Genomic DNA, 17,995 nt, shown 5'->3' with positions numbered 1-17,995 from the left:
TATAATGCATGTCAAGTTGATCAACAGATTGTATTATTCTCCAATGCAATAACAGTACTGAAATTAAGGCTATAAGGGCATTAATGGGAGCCCTTTTTGCAAGTAACTAAAACTTTACTTTTCACAGTAACGCATTACTTTTGGGTTTAAGTAACTAGTAAAGTAACTGAGTTACTTTTGAAATGAAGTAACTAGTAATGGTAACTAGTTACTGGTTTTCAGTAACTAGCACAACACTGGGTATCAGGTATAAGGGATTGTTCCCTCCCCTTCTATCTCTCTCTAGCTCTCATGCAGAGCAGGGTTGCGTTCCGATAATCCAAAAATCAACTCCTAAATTCTAAACCTATCTCCTATTTCTTGACCTCTGAGTGAAACGTCACGGGGTTAAGGGATAGTGGATAGGAGAATTCAAAAGGACTTAGGAGAAGAGACCGTGGTACTTTAGAGAATCCGAATGCACTTTCACTATCCGACGTGTTTATGATGCGCCAGCGGACGTCATGAATGTGCGTCTGCTGCTGTGGGGAAACTATGGAAACTACAGTTTTCTATACAGCGGACTACAACATGGATGTTTAATAAGAACGAGGGACTACTGTAAACTCATCTAGAGACTCTGCACCGTGCTCTGATGCTGTTGCTTTATGCTTTATGAACGTGGACAACAGAGAAACATATTCTTCATGACCAAAGTTGGAATTGAAATAAAAAAGGAAAGTGAAACTTATGCTCGTCACCCTCTCCCTCCGGTCCACATTTATACAAATGATCCCAATACGTATGATTGTATGAAAATATCTTAAAATCAATACAAATGTATTTATTATAAACGTTAATCCTTAACATCTATCACTGTGTATATCACCATTCAAACATCTTTTAAAAGTTGAACAACCCCACACAGCTCAGTAAAGACTGTGAGATGTTGACTTTATTTGATAATTTCAGTAAAAACTAACGTTCATATTTCTCTTTTTGATTATAATACTGATGAACGTTCAGAAAAAAGCACTTTGGCAACTTACCACATACGTTTTAAAATGCTTAATAAGCACCGTAACTTTCATGATATCATTTCTCGGTCATAATCGGTTGTTTCCGTGAACGGCCGACTGTTGTGATGGCAAATGCTGCGGCTGCAATGCATTGTGGGGCAGCATTTTCTCCTCTCCTTTCGGTTAGGGAGGTCCAGTGGTTCCTAAGCTAAAGGAGGTTATAAAGGAAGTTTGAAACCTCCTTTCCTTTCATTTGGAGAATTGGAACGGCACTTAACATGGCTGCCACTGACGTACTTCCGGGTCATTTCACTTGGTTAGGAAGGTTCCTTAGCTAAATGGACTATTGGAATGCAACCATTGTCAAGTGGTGCACAGTGTTGCCAACTTGGCGATTTTCTCGTTAAATTTGGCGGCTTTCCAAACCCTCCGGCTACTTATTTGTGTCAAAAGCGACTAACGACTAATCTAACTATTTATAATGGTGTTATTAGGGACTTTTCTGGTGTTTGGAGACTCACGTATTGTTCTGCAGTTAACGAGCCGCGGGTGCTGCCGTGAGCCCCGCCTCCCTCCCATAGTAGCCTACTCACAGGCGCTCAGACTGACAGTTGCCTGTGTGTTGATTAGATAGATACACACTCCTACCACAAGGTGTCGCCACATAGTTGTGACCTATGTTTAAATCCACATGTACGGTAAGGGACCCGAACAAGACCTCTTGATTAAACTTGGCTAACACTTTAGCATGGAGCACGAGTCAGTTCATTAATAGACCAACAAACAAAACATGGTACCAGGAGTAAATTATGAAGTAAAATAAAAACACATTAAGTGAGGAGTTGTGACAAGCGACATGGATTCATTAAAGCCACCGGAGACGCTAAAACTTTCGGGAAATGTCGACAGCAACTGGCGGACCTTCAAGCAGCAGTTCCAGCTTTACATCACGGCCATGGGACTGGAAACTAAGCCGGATGCTAGGAAGGTAGCGCTACTGCTAACTATAGCAGGCCCACAGGCGATAGAAGTGTACAATACTTTTGTGTATGAAGAGTAGGCTGATAAAGACAAACTGGATAAAGTGCTCGAGAAATGTGATGCCCACTGCTCTCCCAGAAAGAACGAAACATACGAGAGATATGTATTCCGTTCACGTGTGCAGCAGCATGAGCCTTTTGATAGCTTTCTGACTGACCTGAAGCTAAAAGCACAGTCATGCAACTTTGCTACGCTGAGGGACTCCATGATACGGGACCAGATCGTTTTTGGCGTGGAGGATAAAAAGGTCAGAGAAAGGCTGCTAAGGGAAACGGAGCTGACATGTGAAGCAGCTATACAAATCTGCCATGCAAGCAGCTATAAAAATCTGCCATGCAAGCGAGCTGTCCCAAATGCACGTCAGGACTTTCAGCGAGATGGCGGGCGCGGCTAAGCTGAGTGATGGCGCAGCAGTTGGTGCGGTCTCCAGCCAAGGCAAATGGCCTTGGCTGGAGACCGCACCTACACAGCGGTCGGAAGAAGGAACATTCAGCTGTAAGCGCTGCGGCTCGAAGCACAAACCACGACAGTGTCCGGCATTTGGTAAGCAATGCTCTAATTGCCAGGACCAGAACCATTTTGCTAAGCAGTGCTTCTCAAAAGGAAATGAGAGGAAGAAAGAAAAGTCTGTAAACATAGTGGAAGACGATGATTTAAGTGAGACATTTTTTGTTGGCATGGTGAACTGTGAAACTGAGCAAAAAGAGGTTAATGCAATCAGAGAAGACAAATGGATAGCTCCACTGATGATTAACGGGACAATAATAACTATGAAACTGGATACTGGTGCAAAAGCAAACCTGATGAGCCTGTCTGACATCAAGGCAATGAAAGATAAGCCACAAATTAAAAAAAGAACACAGGCACTAAAAGATTATAATGGAAAGAAAATCAACAGTTTGGGTGTGTGCATATTAAAGGTAACCTCAAAAGGTAAAGTGCACCACCTACTTTTCTCTGTTGTCGCTGATGGACTTGATTCACTGCTGAGTGATAAAGCATGTGAAGATTTGGAACTTGTCAAGAGAGTGTATTGCATCAACACAACTGTGAGTACACCAAATGACTCAATTGATTGTATAGTACAGAGTTATGCAGATGTGTTTAAGGGTTTTGGTGTGTTGCCCTTCACATACAAAATCCAGCTCAAAGAAAATGCACAGCCAGTTGTGCATGCTGCAAGAAGAGTTCCAGCGCCACTCAGAGATCGCTTAAAGAAAGAGCTTGACAGAATGACAATGCTCGGAGTGATACAAAAAGTTGAGGAGCCAACAGACTGGGTTAACTCGATGGTCTGTTTAAAGAAGAAAAGTGGTGATTTAAGAGTGTGTATGGACCCAAAAGATCTTAATGAAAACATCAAGCGTGAACATTATCAGATACCCAAGCGTGAGGAAATCACAAGTGAAATGGCAGGTGCCAGCTTCTTCACAAAGCTTGATGCGTCTCAAGGCTTTTGGCAGCTGAAACTGGATGAAAGCAGCACCAAATATTGCACCTTTAATACACCATTCGGCAGATATTGCTTCCTCAGACTGCCCTTTGGGATCATCTCAGCATCCGAAATATTTCACAGAGCAATGGAGCACATCATTGAGGGGCTGGACGGTGTTAGAGCATATGTTGATGACATCATTGTGTGGGGCTCTACACTACAAGAACACAATGAGAGGCTGAAAAAGGTGCTGGAGCGCATACACAAGTATGGACTCAAGCTTAACAAGAGCAGTTCAAGAAGTTGTCTTTCTCGGAGACAAGCTCTCTGCACAAGGTGCTCGACAGCATTTGTATCTTACATTAGCTAAATGAGTGAAGTAGCCTTGTGCCTTGCTGTTAGCAAGCTCCGTAGTTATCATTAATTGAAGTGAATCACAACGTTACCGTGTCCTTTTGTGTGTGTGTGTGGGGGGGGGGGGGGGGGGGGGGGGGGGGGGGGGGGGACGGTTTTGCAAAGTAACGTAACGATCACTTCGGTTAGATAAGTCAAGTAGACCATGCTACACTATACGAAATACTCTCTTACAAAAGCCCTGCATTTAAACATGTTAATGTTACTTTAGTAAAAGTATGCTAGTATAATTAGCAACAAGTGTTGTTAGAGTATTTAAAGTAGACACAAGTTATTCTATTATATTATATCATTTGATTTATTGTTATTACCGATGCACGAGTTGACTTAACTGTTGTAGTTGGAGCTCATTTGAACAATGAGCTAACTAATTATTACTTTCATAATGGTGTAATGTGCCAACTATTTTCTACATTAATAGATGAAGGTCTGGTTTGTTCAAAGTCTCAAACTAGTAGGACCAGAGCCCGAGAGACTCTAGAGCTCTGAGTAGGACATGCTGTCATAATTACCCAGAGTCCGAAGTGACACCTTTACAATGTTAAAGCTGTTAGATAAATGTAGTGACGTAAAAACTAAAGTATTCAAGATAGTGTAGTGGAAAAGAGATAATGTTTTTTTTTTTAAATGTTACCAAAACAAAATCTCTTGTTTTGGACTGACAGTAATGATTCAAGAAATAGTAGATAAATAAATACACATCAATGTGTTGTGGATGGAACACAACAAATGGTGCTCTTACCTGTGATGCCTCCTCCACACATTATAACCAGACTGTATCATTCAAACTATAAGTAACAGTTCTAGCTACTTGACTTCAGACAAACAATTCAAAAGACAAAATCAACACAATGTATTGAAAGACCAATCTTTATTTCTCTCCTTTTGTTTGTGTTATTAAACCCTGTCAATCTAAAAAACTGAGCAACTCAACAGTTAACTTTATATTTCTTATTGTCCAAAGCATCTATTACACTATTTGTTCCCCTCTCATATTCACAGGATGGATGATTAGAGACTTTGGGGGAGACCTCAGCTTTATGAACGTCCTGTCCTGTCTGTTGCTTTGGCCGGAAAGGGCTGAGGGTCTTTCCCTGCGAGGAGTCCTCCTCGCAGGGAAAGACCCTGCAGACCTGAGGGAGGAGGACCAGACCTGATGGAGGAGGACCTGCACCACCTACAGAACTTAGCCCATGCTGGGCATAGCTGTTACCACCTGCACAGGCCTAGCCTGTCAATTAACAGATTAACATTTAGTGTAACTTATGTATATTATTTCGTTTTTATTTATTTTTTAAATGGTGATGGTTCATGCTTGATAACTTTTAGTTCACATTTCAATAAATTGTATTTGCACTCCTTTTGTCCGTTATCCTTACTGAAAATGTTAAATTACACATTCACATCTGACTGAAGATTGGTACCATTTATTTATGACGTTCCAAACTCGGCGGCACAAGGCACAAGTGATGTGAAGCTCAAAGTGCAAATGCATTTGATCAGCTGACTTTTTTTTTGCCAAACTTTATAGGCCTGACAATCACACTGTCTCTGTGCAACGTAAAACACAAAACAACACAAATGAAGTTCCTGTTAGACTACAAAACTAGTCAGTGTGCAGGTCTTTGTGTTACAATACAAGTGTCTCTTAGTGAATGTCCTGTACTGCTCTTAAATCTCATCACATCAGCTTTTCCTTTCCCTCTTGGATGTTCTTCTGGACCCTCAGAGAAAGAGAACATGGTGAAGCAGTCCTGTCTCTCAGGCGTGTCCTTTCCTAACAGAAATATCAAAAAACATATTATTGCTGAGCAAGTGTGTTATTTAAGAAAGAGGTGTGTTTGTTTGTTCATAAATATAATGATTTTTTATTTGAATGTGTTTTTTAAATCCAACAGTGTACTACAAAGATAATCAGGTTATGAATAAACCGTTCTAAATTCATCAACATTGAAATAAATGTATTATTAAAATAATATTTAACTGTTATCAAAACTTAGTGCAACTGTGGAAGCTTGCTCTGTTCGGTTGTCTCACTGAAAGACAAAGGGTCGCAGCTCTCACTATGTGATGTTGCTTGGTAAAATGTAACCTTTTGCTAAGAAAGTACACTCAACATCACTGATGTGTAGGTGATCTAGTATTCAGTCATGTTTAATGGCATGTCTATCAGTGTATTGGAGTCATTACTTTATGCATTCTTTGTAAAGCATGAAAAAGGTGTACCTTGGAATCCGTGCTGAAGTTCTCTGCTGCTAGGACTCCAGATCTGTCTCTCCTCCTCTGGTCCAGGTCTGTCTCTCCTCCTCTGGTCCAGGTCTGTCTCTCCTCCTCTGGTCCAGATCTGTCTCTCCTCCTCTGGTCCAGGTCTGTCTCTCCTCCTCTGGTCCATATCTGTCTCTCCTCCTCTGGTTCAGGTCTGTCTCTCCTCCTCTGGTCCAGGTCTGTCTCTCCTCCTCTGGTCCAGATCTGTCTCTCCTCCTCTGGTCCAGGTCTGTCTCTCCTCCTCTGGTCCAGATCTGTCTCTCCTCCTCTGGTCCAGGTCTGTTTCTCCTCCTCTGGTCCAGCCTGTCTGGATCACCTTAAGGACACTTTGAACAAACAGATGTAAAGTTACATGCATGGGTTACAGACTTCTTTCCATGCAAACAACTTTTTATCTTCTTTTAAAAACAGGTCATAATCTTATTGTTATACTTAAGAAATGGCTGGATATCACAGTCCTTATACTGTATCAGTTTGATTGAGTATTATTGTGTAGGTCCTTTTTATTTTACTGTTACTTTGGATGAGGTTTTCATGAGTCAGTCAAATTAATTTGTTTTCATATGCCATATTCATATGCATCACACGCGTAAGGGTAAGACACAAACCTATTGAACAAATGCAATGGATAAGCTTAATTTCCACTGAAGTCACAGATAACGTCATATATCATATTTAAACAAATCATTTCCTTGTCACTAAAGCATTGACTACGCTATTCATCGTCCTTAAATGCAGGAATTAAGTTACATGTTCTGTTCTACAGCCACGATGAGGCTGTTTCTCAAGTGTGAGGATAATACAATTAAAAGAGGCATTGGTAATAATATTAAAAACAACAATGTTTGGGTCGTTCGTCGGATAGACGGTTAGCTGCAATAAATAACTCCAGTTCATCAAACCATATTACAATATCTAAGGGAGCGTTATTATCTTGAAATGTGACGTTCATATTTTAAAGATACACATATTTCATTGTGAGGTTGATTTAATATACACTAAGCCTCTCTTCAACAATACGTTGACGTTAGCTAGTCTATGTTATGCTATAGTAGAGCATAGCGAATTTAAATGAACCTTAACAATGCATACAGTAACCTAAATAGCAAACTAACTATCTAACGTACAAAGATGACCTTATTTTAGCAACCTCGCACAGAAGCCTTTTGGTATACAGTAGCATCCCACTTAATGTTTTACACTCTTGGATGCTACGCATAGCATCGTTAGCACAGATGGAGCTACGATTGCTCAAATGCTACCCCAACTCTAAACATTCATTAACGTTAGCTTAATAAAAACACCAGTAACATAACATAAAGTACGCAGGGTTGACTTACCGAAGAAACTGCATTCATGGACGGTCTGTTTCAACGGCAGATCAATCCTATATTTGCAGGACGAATAGTCCACCAGGAACCAACACAACAAACATGGCCGAGTTCAAGTAGTGTTCTCCTCATGAGCTGAGCCGCTGTAGCATCACGGAGCTAACGGAGCTAGCAGAGAGGAGCTAGGAGCAGCAGCCCCGTTGTCATGAAGGGGGAATCTAACTATATACAGAATATGTTTTTGTAGATCCAGGCTAGAAACATGTTCATTTTCTGATGTTAAGTTGGACATTTTAACAAAGGGTCTACGGGAATTGCTCCCATCTGCATCCATCGCCTACAGTTTGCAGCATTGGGCTTCACCGCACTGTCCCGGGGTTTGCCGCTTGGCTCTGATAGGCCAGAAGTTGGTTTGATTGCATTAGGGCTCGATTGCTTATCCTGTCTGAGTAGCCCGGATGAGGCTGCATCGCAATTTTTGACGTCGAATTTTACACACCGAATTTTTTTACATCGAATTTTAAACACCGAAATATTTGACGTCGAATTTTTTTCACTTGAATTTTTGGGATCTGAATTTGAACATTCGAATTTTTTTAACTTGAATTTTTACAATTTTATTTCACATAGATAAATTCGGAGCAAAAAAAATTCAGATTCATGATTTTCAAAGTAATTATTTTCAATGCTATAAATTCGGTGTCTAATAAAATTCAAATACTTCTGTCTCTTGTTTGCTTCCACACCCGAGATTCATGTGTTTTCTTCACTCCGCTGGGAAACTGCTCTCATGTCAAGAAGCATCAGATCAGTGCATGCGCTGCATCGTCCAATCAGTGAGCGATACACAGTAAGGGGGCGGGGCGAGTATCTGAGGATTTCATCGGAGGATGGTCTGGTGATTCCTCGATTATCGCTCCTCCATTATCGCTCCTCGCTCCTCGATCCTCGGTCCTCCGGCAGAAATAAGCGCCATGGGACGCTACTCAAGATGGCGCAGACAAATCAACTTCTGGTGATACCGAGGACCGACGAGCGAGGAAATGAAAATAATCGACCTGAGATGCATGCACAGCCGGAAGAAATCTGCTACTTCCTTACAGAGCCCCTGCTCCAACACGCACAACCAATGAGGGCACGAGATAAGTTTGTGCACAGAAAAGGCTGACAGGCAGGTAAGCCATCCAGTTATTTTAGCCGGGCCGGCTAAAATGATTGGTCGTGCTTTTTACAGTACTACGGCTTCCACAGATGATGGAATTTTATGGATTTGTTGTCAAAACACTTAAGATATTCATTGCTATCGGGATGTTAAGAGCATTCCATGGAATATAACAAAAAGTGTATCTCGAGCCGGTTTCTCAAACTTACCTACCCGACCTTTAAGAGCATTCCATGGAATATAACACATTTCTGAAATAAATTACATACCCCACCTTTAAGTTATGGGATTCTAAATAAATAAGTAATTAGATACCTTACCGTTACTGTGCTCATAAAGAATGATAAGAATAAGAATAATGCGTATTGAACTGGTTTAATTAATTAGTGAGTTTATTTAAGGTAGCCTAATTAGTTAGAAGCCCTATTTTATCCAACCCGGTATCACGGCAAGACGTGAACATGTGACGATTTACCATGCTGGGAGACGTGAAGATGTCACGATTTCGTCCCCTTCAAACGTGACAGCTACACGGTATTGTTAACCCATGTTAACCAGTGGAGAAATAACCGGAAATACCAAGCAAATGCTACCCCGACGTAATGATTTATTTTGTAATAGTCACACTCGATTACGGCGATTTTCTTGTTTCCCCAGCTGGTCGACACCTCTTTGAGCATAAACAAAGGCTACATTAATGTATTAAATCGATGTTAATCCGTGCGTGTGGATGTGGAATTAACGGACGTGACGTTGTGCGATTGAGTTGCCAAGCAACAGCTTCGGTTCATGTTAATTTACAAACTATTCAACTACAACCGTAGTTATATTTAAAAACATGTTAGAAGGCCTCACGAAATACTTTAATGCACATTAAAATGTAAATGTGAAGGAATGTGTGTATAACAAAATACATCGGTCATTAAACGAAACCGGAAACAGACGTAGGCAAGATCCTCAGCTCGATGATTTGATGGTTATCCGCAATGCATGCTGGGATTTGGTGTTTATGTGATGTGAAATCTGAAAATGTTTTTTAAAAATACAATAATACTTTATTCCGAGTGTGCTTGCTTTTCTCTTTGAAAGTCATCACATAACGGCATTGTAATACACGGTTCGGCTGCATTAAATATTACATATCTGCCGTAATTCTCTATTTATAGAGCCCTGCTGAGAAGACTTCTAGACAAACAGGAGATACGCCAAAACTGAAGATGTGACGTGGATCATAAATATATAAGCAATTATACAACATCTTACATTTCTTTTCACACAATGCGTCTCCTTGCAGTATCAACACTAATTCGGCTGACTTTTATATTTGATCCAATTCGTAGATAGGCTGTATTTACACCATAACGGTGCAGAGCTGATAGAAAGGGACATCTGGTGGTTAAAGCACGTTATTGAATTTTATTATTTTATTATTAGATATTAATAGGATCCCTATAAAGTATATTCATTACTCATTATTCTCTACTAATAGTTCATTAAAGACTGTATATAATGACTAGTTTGCACATCCCTTTCAAGATTTCAAGATTTTCTAAGCTAAGGTTTATTGACATATCATATTATACACAACTACTGTGTAGTTATGCAATGAATGACAAACTTGGGTCGCAGGTTCCTCAACAGTGCATTACAAGACATCTATCAATATGTGTGTATACTCCACCATTAAACTGTCATTCTGCACATTTCTTATACTATCTACATACATCTTATAAGAGTATAATACATATGTATAATATCAGCTTAATAATAAACAAATAAGTGCTTAAACATAGTTAACATTGCAGGAAAGCAATATATTAGACGTTAAGTACTTTGTCAGGCTTAATATTATTATAATACGTATTGTGTGAAAAGAAATGTAAGATGTTGTTTAATTGCTTATATATTTATGATCCACGTCACATCTTCAGTTTTGGCGGCAGTTCTCCTGTTTGTCCAGAAGTCTTCTCAGCACGGCTCTATAAATAGAGAATTACGGCAGATATGTAATATTTAATGCAGCCGAAACCGTGTATTACAATGCCGTTATGTGATGACTTTCAAAGAGAAAAGCAAGCACACTCGGAATAAAGTATTATTGTATTTTTAAAAAACGTTTTCAGATTTCACATCACATAAACACCAAATCCCAGCATGCATTGCGGATAACCATCCAATCATCGAGCTGAGGATCTTGCCTACGTCTGTTTCCGGTTTCGTTTAATGACCGATGTATTTTGTTATACACACATTCCTTCACCTTTACATTTTAATGTGCATTAAAGTATTTCGTGAGGCCTTCTAACATGTTTTTAAATATAACTACGGTTGTAGTTGAATAGTTTGTAAATTAACATGAACCGAAGCTGTTGCTTGGCAACTCAATCGCACAACGTCACGTCCGTTAATTCCACATCCACACGCATGGATTAACATCGATTTAATACATTAATGTAGCCTTTGTTTCTGCTAAAAGAGGTGTCGACCAGCTGGGGCAACAAGAAAATCGCCGTAATCGAGTGTGACTATTACAAAATAAATCATTACGTCGGGGTAGCATTTGCTTGGGATTTCCGGTTATTTCTCCACTGGTTAACATGGGTTAACAATACCGTGTAGCTGTCACGTTTGAAGGGGACGAAATCGTGACATCTTCACGTCTCTGGTAAATCGTCACATGTTCACGTCTTGCCGTGATACCGGGTTGATTTGATCAGTATGTCTGCACAGCAGTTACAATGGTAAAACTACATTAAAACAGGATTGTCCCCATTTTTTCTTTAATAATTACTAGCATTAGATATTTTAATGAGATATGGACCGCAAAACTAAAAATGTGCCTGAATAACGAATTTAGCAGTTGGACATAAAAGTTAACTGAGTGTCACTTGCAATGAGTGTTGTGTTTTATTTTATGAACCTTTTACATTAAAAACAAGTTAGAATTTTCAAAAGGTCTTGTGTTTTTTTTCGGGTTTCCAGTTTAGAGCAATAGCCCCTCCAAATGTCTGTGCACGTCCCTGCTTTTAAATGTCTTTATTCTAGTGGATAAAACCACTGTTGCAGCATATTACAGTGGTTCTTCGATACAAGCCGTGTTTAGTAGCCTACAAAGCAGACAAGACGAGCTATCATAATCGTGATCCTTGATACTTGCACTGGTTATAGCTCAGTGGTTACTTCGCACCATAAATCATCAGATTATGGTTCTGTCCCTCCATGGGATCAAACCCCGGGTCCAGTGTTTTTTCTCCTCCTCAACTTCTGTCTTTCGTTTTGTTAAAAGATTATCCGTGCATCGGCCTGAGATCAGACTTCCCGGCTATGACTACTTGCGGAACCACTAAATCACAGAGCAGCCCGTCAGCCGCAATGTTATGACTGTTACAGGGCACTCATATCTTGCAGTGGATATTATCAGATGACCACCAGAAAGAAAAGCTGGGTCTTTCAGTGAAAGAGGTGATGGTGATGGTGATGTGTGTGTAAACTGGCTTTTCATGCAACCACACATATTGTATTATTACAGAACTTAGGTGCTACTGGAGAGAAAGTCAGAGATCAAAGGTTTAATTGATTCCCACAGACTTTGTTTGCAGTCTTCTATATCTGCTCTTCTTATATTCCTGGTGTGAAAATGTAAGCAGCTCAGCTTTGATTGGTGGCTTATTGTCATCCCTCTTTTTGTTGAGGACATTGCAGAGGTTTTTAATTGTCTATAATCCATTTAATCAACAACTGTAGGATGGCATAAAGTTAACTCACTACTAGGTGAAGTACATGGGGCAGAGCTGAAGTTGTGCAAAGATAGACCTCAGCTAGTATTTTCTTTATTCTGATCACATTGCAGCAAGGAGCATGTTCAACCCGCCCTCGCTCCCTCAACCCAAGCTGCCATTATGACTTGAGTTGTTGAGTGACATGAAAACCTCTACTATGTGATAAATATAAAGAGGGATGAATGAAGTCATCAAACATCAGGACAACTGCCTTTAATTCTCAGAGATAAAACTGTAAAGGCAACTTCAACTAATTTGGTGTGCATGTAAGCCAATGTGGCTATACATTAGGCATATATACTGGCAAAGCATGACCCAGAAAAAAACGCTTATTAATTAAGCTCTTTTCAGTACTAAACATTACAAAGAAAAAGAGTGGAATGTAACTAAGAACATAAATGATGCACTGTAGCCTACCTAGTGCAGTAGTTTTGACATTGTGCTTTTCTCGAGTATTATCATATCATGTTCTTTATAGTAAATGATTACTACATTACATTTTGTTCACAACTTTAGATATTTGTTACTTCTTACACTAAAACCTTGTGGTTTTGATATGACTACATCACTTATTATAATAAAAAAACACAATATACATTAATACTGAATGGGTCATTCTGCATGAGTACTTTTATTTAGGGCTTTTATAATATTTTGATGCTTATATTAAGTACTTTTACTTCAATAATATCTTACTTGTACAGAGTATTTCTAAACTTTGGTTGTTTCAATTATCTGAGTGCCTTTCCACCAAAGTCGGTTCCCCTGTTAAAAGCATTTTGGTGTTGTTGTTTTTTTTGGTCCCGTTGACTTTTAATTTGAAGGTGAGACCGGAAGTCAAGGTTGACTCGAAACGACCGTGTAACAATTTGACCTGGCTAGTGTGGTTGTGGATGTGAATAGCAGCGCAGCAGACTAAAAAGGGGTCAAACCTGTCTAGTTTTGTTGCACTGCTCTCATATATTTACTGTAGAGTTTAGCATTCCTGAAAAACTAGCGCACAAGCTAACAGCTGTGGACTAATGGCGGCTGTGAAGAGTATGAACAAACTGTATGGAGTCTGTGTTCATGCTGCTCGTCGGACGGCAGGACTGAAGGCATCCCGTCTGCTTCAACACAGAGCCTTCAGAGTCGGTGTAAGTATACAAAACAATGCTTTATTGTCGTTCAGGGAGCGGGCGTTAGCATAATAACAGGAAAGGTCGCTTTAGCAACCACAGGATTGTCGGAAGAAGGGATCTCATTTTAGCTAAAAAGGTCAAACAGACGATGCTAAGTTAACATATCACCCACGAAATATCTACATTTAAGTAAAACGTCTGAAGTTGTTATGTTTGGGTTAGGATTTCAGCCGTTGACTAGAGTTGGGGAATGCATGCATCAATAATTCACCAAACGTACGACCAGCGTGACTTCTTCAGTTATCGCGAGACGTTCTGTGGCAGCTTACTTTAGTTTAGCTGACAACCTTGCAGGATCTAACAGTGCGTTAATTATACGTAGTGTTATATAACGTTACTGTGTCTTCAACGTAGTCTTACGAGGTCAAACTAAAGGGTGTCCGCCTTTATCTGGGTTAAAATGTAATCCGCAGCTTGACTGGGATGTTGTTTGTTGTTGTGACTTTAAAGCTGCTAGCCAGATACCTAGCTGGATAGCTTGGGCTAGCTGCATTCTTATTGGTGGAGCAAAGGGGAGTGCGGAGAGAGCTTCCGTCATCAAGATCAACTAGAAGTAGAAATATGTTATTACAACTGGTATTGTCAGCTCCCATGGAATACAAAAAAAACATTTGCTGGTCTTAAGTGTGCTGAATCTGCTTCCTCTATGCCCATGTCAATAACTTTTTAATTTTCGATTTCTGACGATCTGATTTATTAACAAAAACATTTTATCTTGTCAACAGTTACTTAAGTATTCAAATCAAACCTGGGTACCACTACTATACTAGATTAAAACAGGACATTTAGCTATTTACAATGAAGTCACTTTGCATCATCTTCACATCATGCACAAAGTCAGTTTCCTCTGAAGTCACAACAAAGCAGCTCCTTTTTCCAGCTGGATGACATTATTAAGATAAATATAAATCCCCTTTTGTGGTTTCTATTTTAAAGAGGGCCTTGCTTTGCCACATACTTAGTGATGTTTTTTTAATAAATATGGCTTGCTTTCAGGCCGTGCAACGACAGCAGCCCTTTGACTCATCACTGGAAAAACCACAGTTCCCTGGGGCCTCAGCAGAGTTTGTGGATCATCTTGAGTTCATCCAGCCCAATGTCATCTCCGGGATCCCAGTGTACCGGGTGATGGACAGGCAGGGCAACATCATCGACCCCTCTCAAGACCCTCAGGTACAGTCAGCCTGCCTGCAATCCTGGTTAATAAAAATATCACTGTGACCTCCACTTCGTTAACGGTTGGTTCTTTGTGTACTTCTTCCCAACTCAGCTCTCCAAAGAGCAAGTTCTGAACTTTTATCAGAAGATGACTCTGCTGAACACGATGGACCGCATTCTTTATGAGTCCCAGAGACAGGTAAGTGTTTCCTCTTACATTTCCTCATGGAACAGCGGAAGACATTTTTGTTGATTTTAATTCTCTTACAGGGTAGGATTTCTTTCTACATGACCAACTATGGAGAGGAGGGGACACATATTGGTAGTGCTGCTGCACTTGACCCAGAGGACATAGTCTTCGGTCAATACAGAGAAGCTGGTAAGAATCAGACATCATTTAAAAAAGATATATAATAGTATTTTTAAGATAAAGGTTAATTTTTTTTAAAGATTTGAGAGAGATCATAGCAATCAACCTACCTGAATACACCTTTTGCATGTTCTTATGCTAGTAATACTAAAGTTGTGTGTTTTGCGAGTAACAGTGTTATAACTCCTCTTCTGCCCTGCAGGAGTGCTGATGTACCGTGGTTTCCCTCTGGATATGTTCATGGCTCAGTGCTATGCCAATGCTGATGACCTTGGCAAGGGCCGTCAGATGCCTGTCCACTACGGCTCTAAAGACCTGAACTTCGTCACCATCTCCTCTCCTCTGGCCACTCAGATTCCACAGGGTGAGCTCTCTACACCTGTTCAACCTCTCTTATCTGTTAGTGCATACATACACCTGTAAATGTTTATTAATGCTGGACGTTTCCGTTTCAGCGGCCGGAGCTGCATACGCTCTAAAGAGGGAAAACATGAACCGTGCTGTCATCTGTTATTTTGGTGAGGGAGCGGCCAGCGAAGGGGACGCACATGCAGGCTTCAATTTCTCCGCCACCCTAGAGTGCCCAATAATATTCTTCTGTCGCAACAACGGCTACGCAATCTCTACCCCCACCAACGAGCAGTACAGGGGAGATGGCATCGGTACGAAGCCTTGATGTGGTTAACTGAGTCATCCGATTGGAATTACTGGGGGGGCTCTCATGTAAATACGTTTTATTCTTTCTGTTTGACCAGCTGCCCGTGGTCCGGGTTATGGCATGCTTTCCATCCGTGTCGATGGTAACGATGTGTTTGCTGTGTACAATGCTACAAAAGAGGCGCGCCGTAGGGCTGTGGCTGAGAACCAGCCCTTCCTCATCGAGGCAATGACCTACAGGTTAGTTATTGTTGGAACTATCTGAAACCACTCTGTATTTCTAGACTGTCTCATGAAGTGACTTAAGCCGACAGCTCATGATTCTGACTGAGTTATGATTTTGAGGTTTGTCATGTGGTTATTAGAAATGTTTTATTTTTGCTACTTAAATATGTAGGTAATGCTGAATTTACAAATTTTACAAAAGATGTACAATATTTCTAAAATATATATGTATTTAAGTTGGCTTCTTTTTTTTTTTTTTTTTAAAACAGAAATCACATTTGTCTCTTTATCCATGTAAATAACCCGGTGCCTGCATTACCCACAATACACTACTGCCGTTTGATTGGAGTTTTGGGTGTGTTCAGTTCAGTGACAATTTCTGTAGCCTTAGGTTACAGATGTTTGGAAAACGTACTTCTTACCTCTGGAGCCACAAAAGGCTTTATAAAGTGCATTTCACACATGCAGTTTTTTTACCCTCTAATACCTGTTAACACACAGCACAATGTGTTGAGCTGCCAGTGAATACAAACTTACAGAAGTTGAGGAATCATAGAACATATCTTTACAACTGTTCAAATACATTATTTATTTTTCAAATTGAGACAAAACAAGAAAACACAGTAACCTGTTGAATCCTCACCCCAACCAAATACATCACTTTATAGAATAGGGAAAACAAAATTGCAGTTATGGAAATACATTGACAATCGGTGTGTAGATATAATATTTAAAAACAGGTTGTTGTTTTTTTCTGCATTACAGCAGTAACTTTCTGCCATGATTTCTTAATCTTTAGCTTACTGATTATATTACATTTTAATTATATTTGAGTTTCATTAATTTCCACAATACCAAAACATAATGAAAAGTAATGTTCTATAAACCAGTGTTTAAATATGTATAAAGAGAAACATTTTAAAACTTTAAATTTTCTGTAGGGCTTGAATATATAAAACATACACACCCATTAAATGCTAATAAAAGCTGAACTATAATTATATAATCTTGTTTGCCCCCTCAGAATCGGCCACCACAGCACCAGCGACGACAGTTCAGCTTACCGCTCTGTGGACGAGGTGAACTACTGGGACAAGCAGGACCATCCCATCTCCAGGCTGAGGCATTACATGACAGCCAGAAACTGGTGGAGCGAGGACGACGAGAAGAGCTGGAGGAAGCAGTCCCGCAAGACGGTGATGGAGGCCTTCGAGAAGGCCGAGAAACGCCTGAAGCCGAACATTGAGCTGATGTTCACCGACGTGTACCAGGAGATGACGCCCAATCTGAACAAGCAGAGAGATGCCATGTGGAGGCACATGAAGCAGTACAAAGAGCACTACCCCTTTGAGCTGTTTGATAAAGAACCAATTTCACAGTAAGGATGGTGTGATATATTGTTGAGTGGGTGAGGACTGGGATAAACCAATGCACACCTTCTACTGTATTCATGAAATTATAGATTTGAGGTGTAATTTCTATCTGCACAAATAAAGAAAAAGATTGTGTTTTAAAACTAAATTGTACTTCATGCCTCTGGGTTTGGTGCCTTAAGTTAATAGATTTACTGCCGGTAGTAAAGCTCTTCTACAAATGCTAATCACACTTTTGTTTCAGTTATTCTTCGGTCACCTATGTACTATTTAAATAAAAGTGCAGCAAAAACACCTGGTGCAGTTTGAATGCTAAAAAAAAAAAACATTCAAATCGAGCAATAAACAGTTTAAAAGTTTAACCCCTGTTTTCACTCCTGTTACAGTTTTTTCCAGTGATCAATGTATTTACCATGTTTTCTTCTGTATCATTGTGGTGATTTTACTAACTTGTGTTAAACAATTCCTATTTCAAATACGTTTTCTTTTTTTTTGTGACACCCAAGTTTTAGATGGGTTTGAATGCTGTTACACACTATACTAAATCCTAGAACTGTAAACTCATGTTTGGTGTTATGCGCAAAATAAACTAAGGAACTTTCAAAA

General features: G+C 39.9%; 2 protein-coding genes across 2 annotated transcripts; both read left to right on the top strand.

The window, feature by feature from the left end:
• Nucleotides 1-1,495: 1,495 nt before the first annotated feature.
• LOC117550587 (uncharacterized protein K02A2.6-like) lies at nt 1,496-11,993 on the top strand. The gene is made up of 3 exons (XM_034223001.1): nt 1,496-1,986; nt 2,069-3,741; nt 11,933-11,993. Exons 2-3 carry the CDS (start codon nt 2,348-2,350, stop codon nt 11,991-11,993), a joined length of 1,455 nt encoding a protein of 484 aa, XP_034078892.1. The 5' UTR covers nt 1,496-1,986; nt 2,069-2,347.
• Nucleotides 11,994-13,253: 1,260 nt separating this feature from the next.
• Nucleotides 13,254-17,995, top strand: bckdha (branched chain keto acid dehydrogenase E1 subunit alpha). Its single transcript, XM_034223035.1, has 8 exons — nt 13,254-13,561; nt 14,603-14,779; nt 14,877-14,963; nt 15,035-15,143; nt 15,337-15,498; nt 15,590-15,796; nt 15,890-16,031; nt 17,041-17,995. The coding sequence occupies exons 1-8, from the start codon at nt 13,448-13,450 to the stop codon at nt 17,396-17,398; spliced, it is 1,356 nt and encodes a 451-aa protein (XP_034078926.1). The 5' UTR covers nt 13,254-13,447; the 3' UTR covers nt 17,399-17,995.

This window comes from Gymnodraco acuticeps, unplaced genomic scaffold (assembly GCF_902827175.1).
Source record: "Gymnodraco acuticeps unplaced genomic scaffold, fGymAcu1.1, whole genome shotgun sequence".
Classification (NCBI taxonomy): domain Eukaryota; kingdom Metazoa; phylum Chordata; class Actinopteri; order Perciformes; family Bathydraconidae; genus Gymnodraco; species Gymnodraco acuticeps.
The sequence above is the reverse complement of the archived record's forward strand: the minus strand, read 5'-3'. Positions and strand labels throughout refer to the sequence as shown.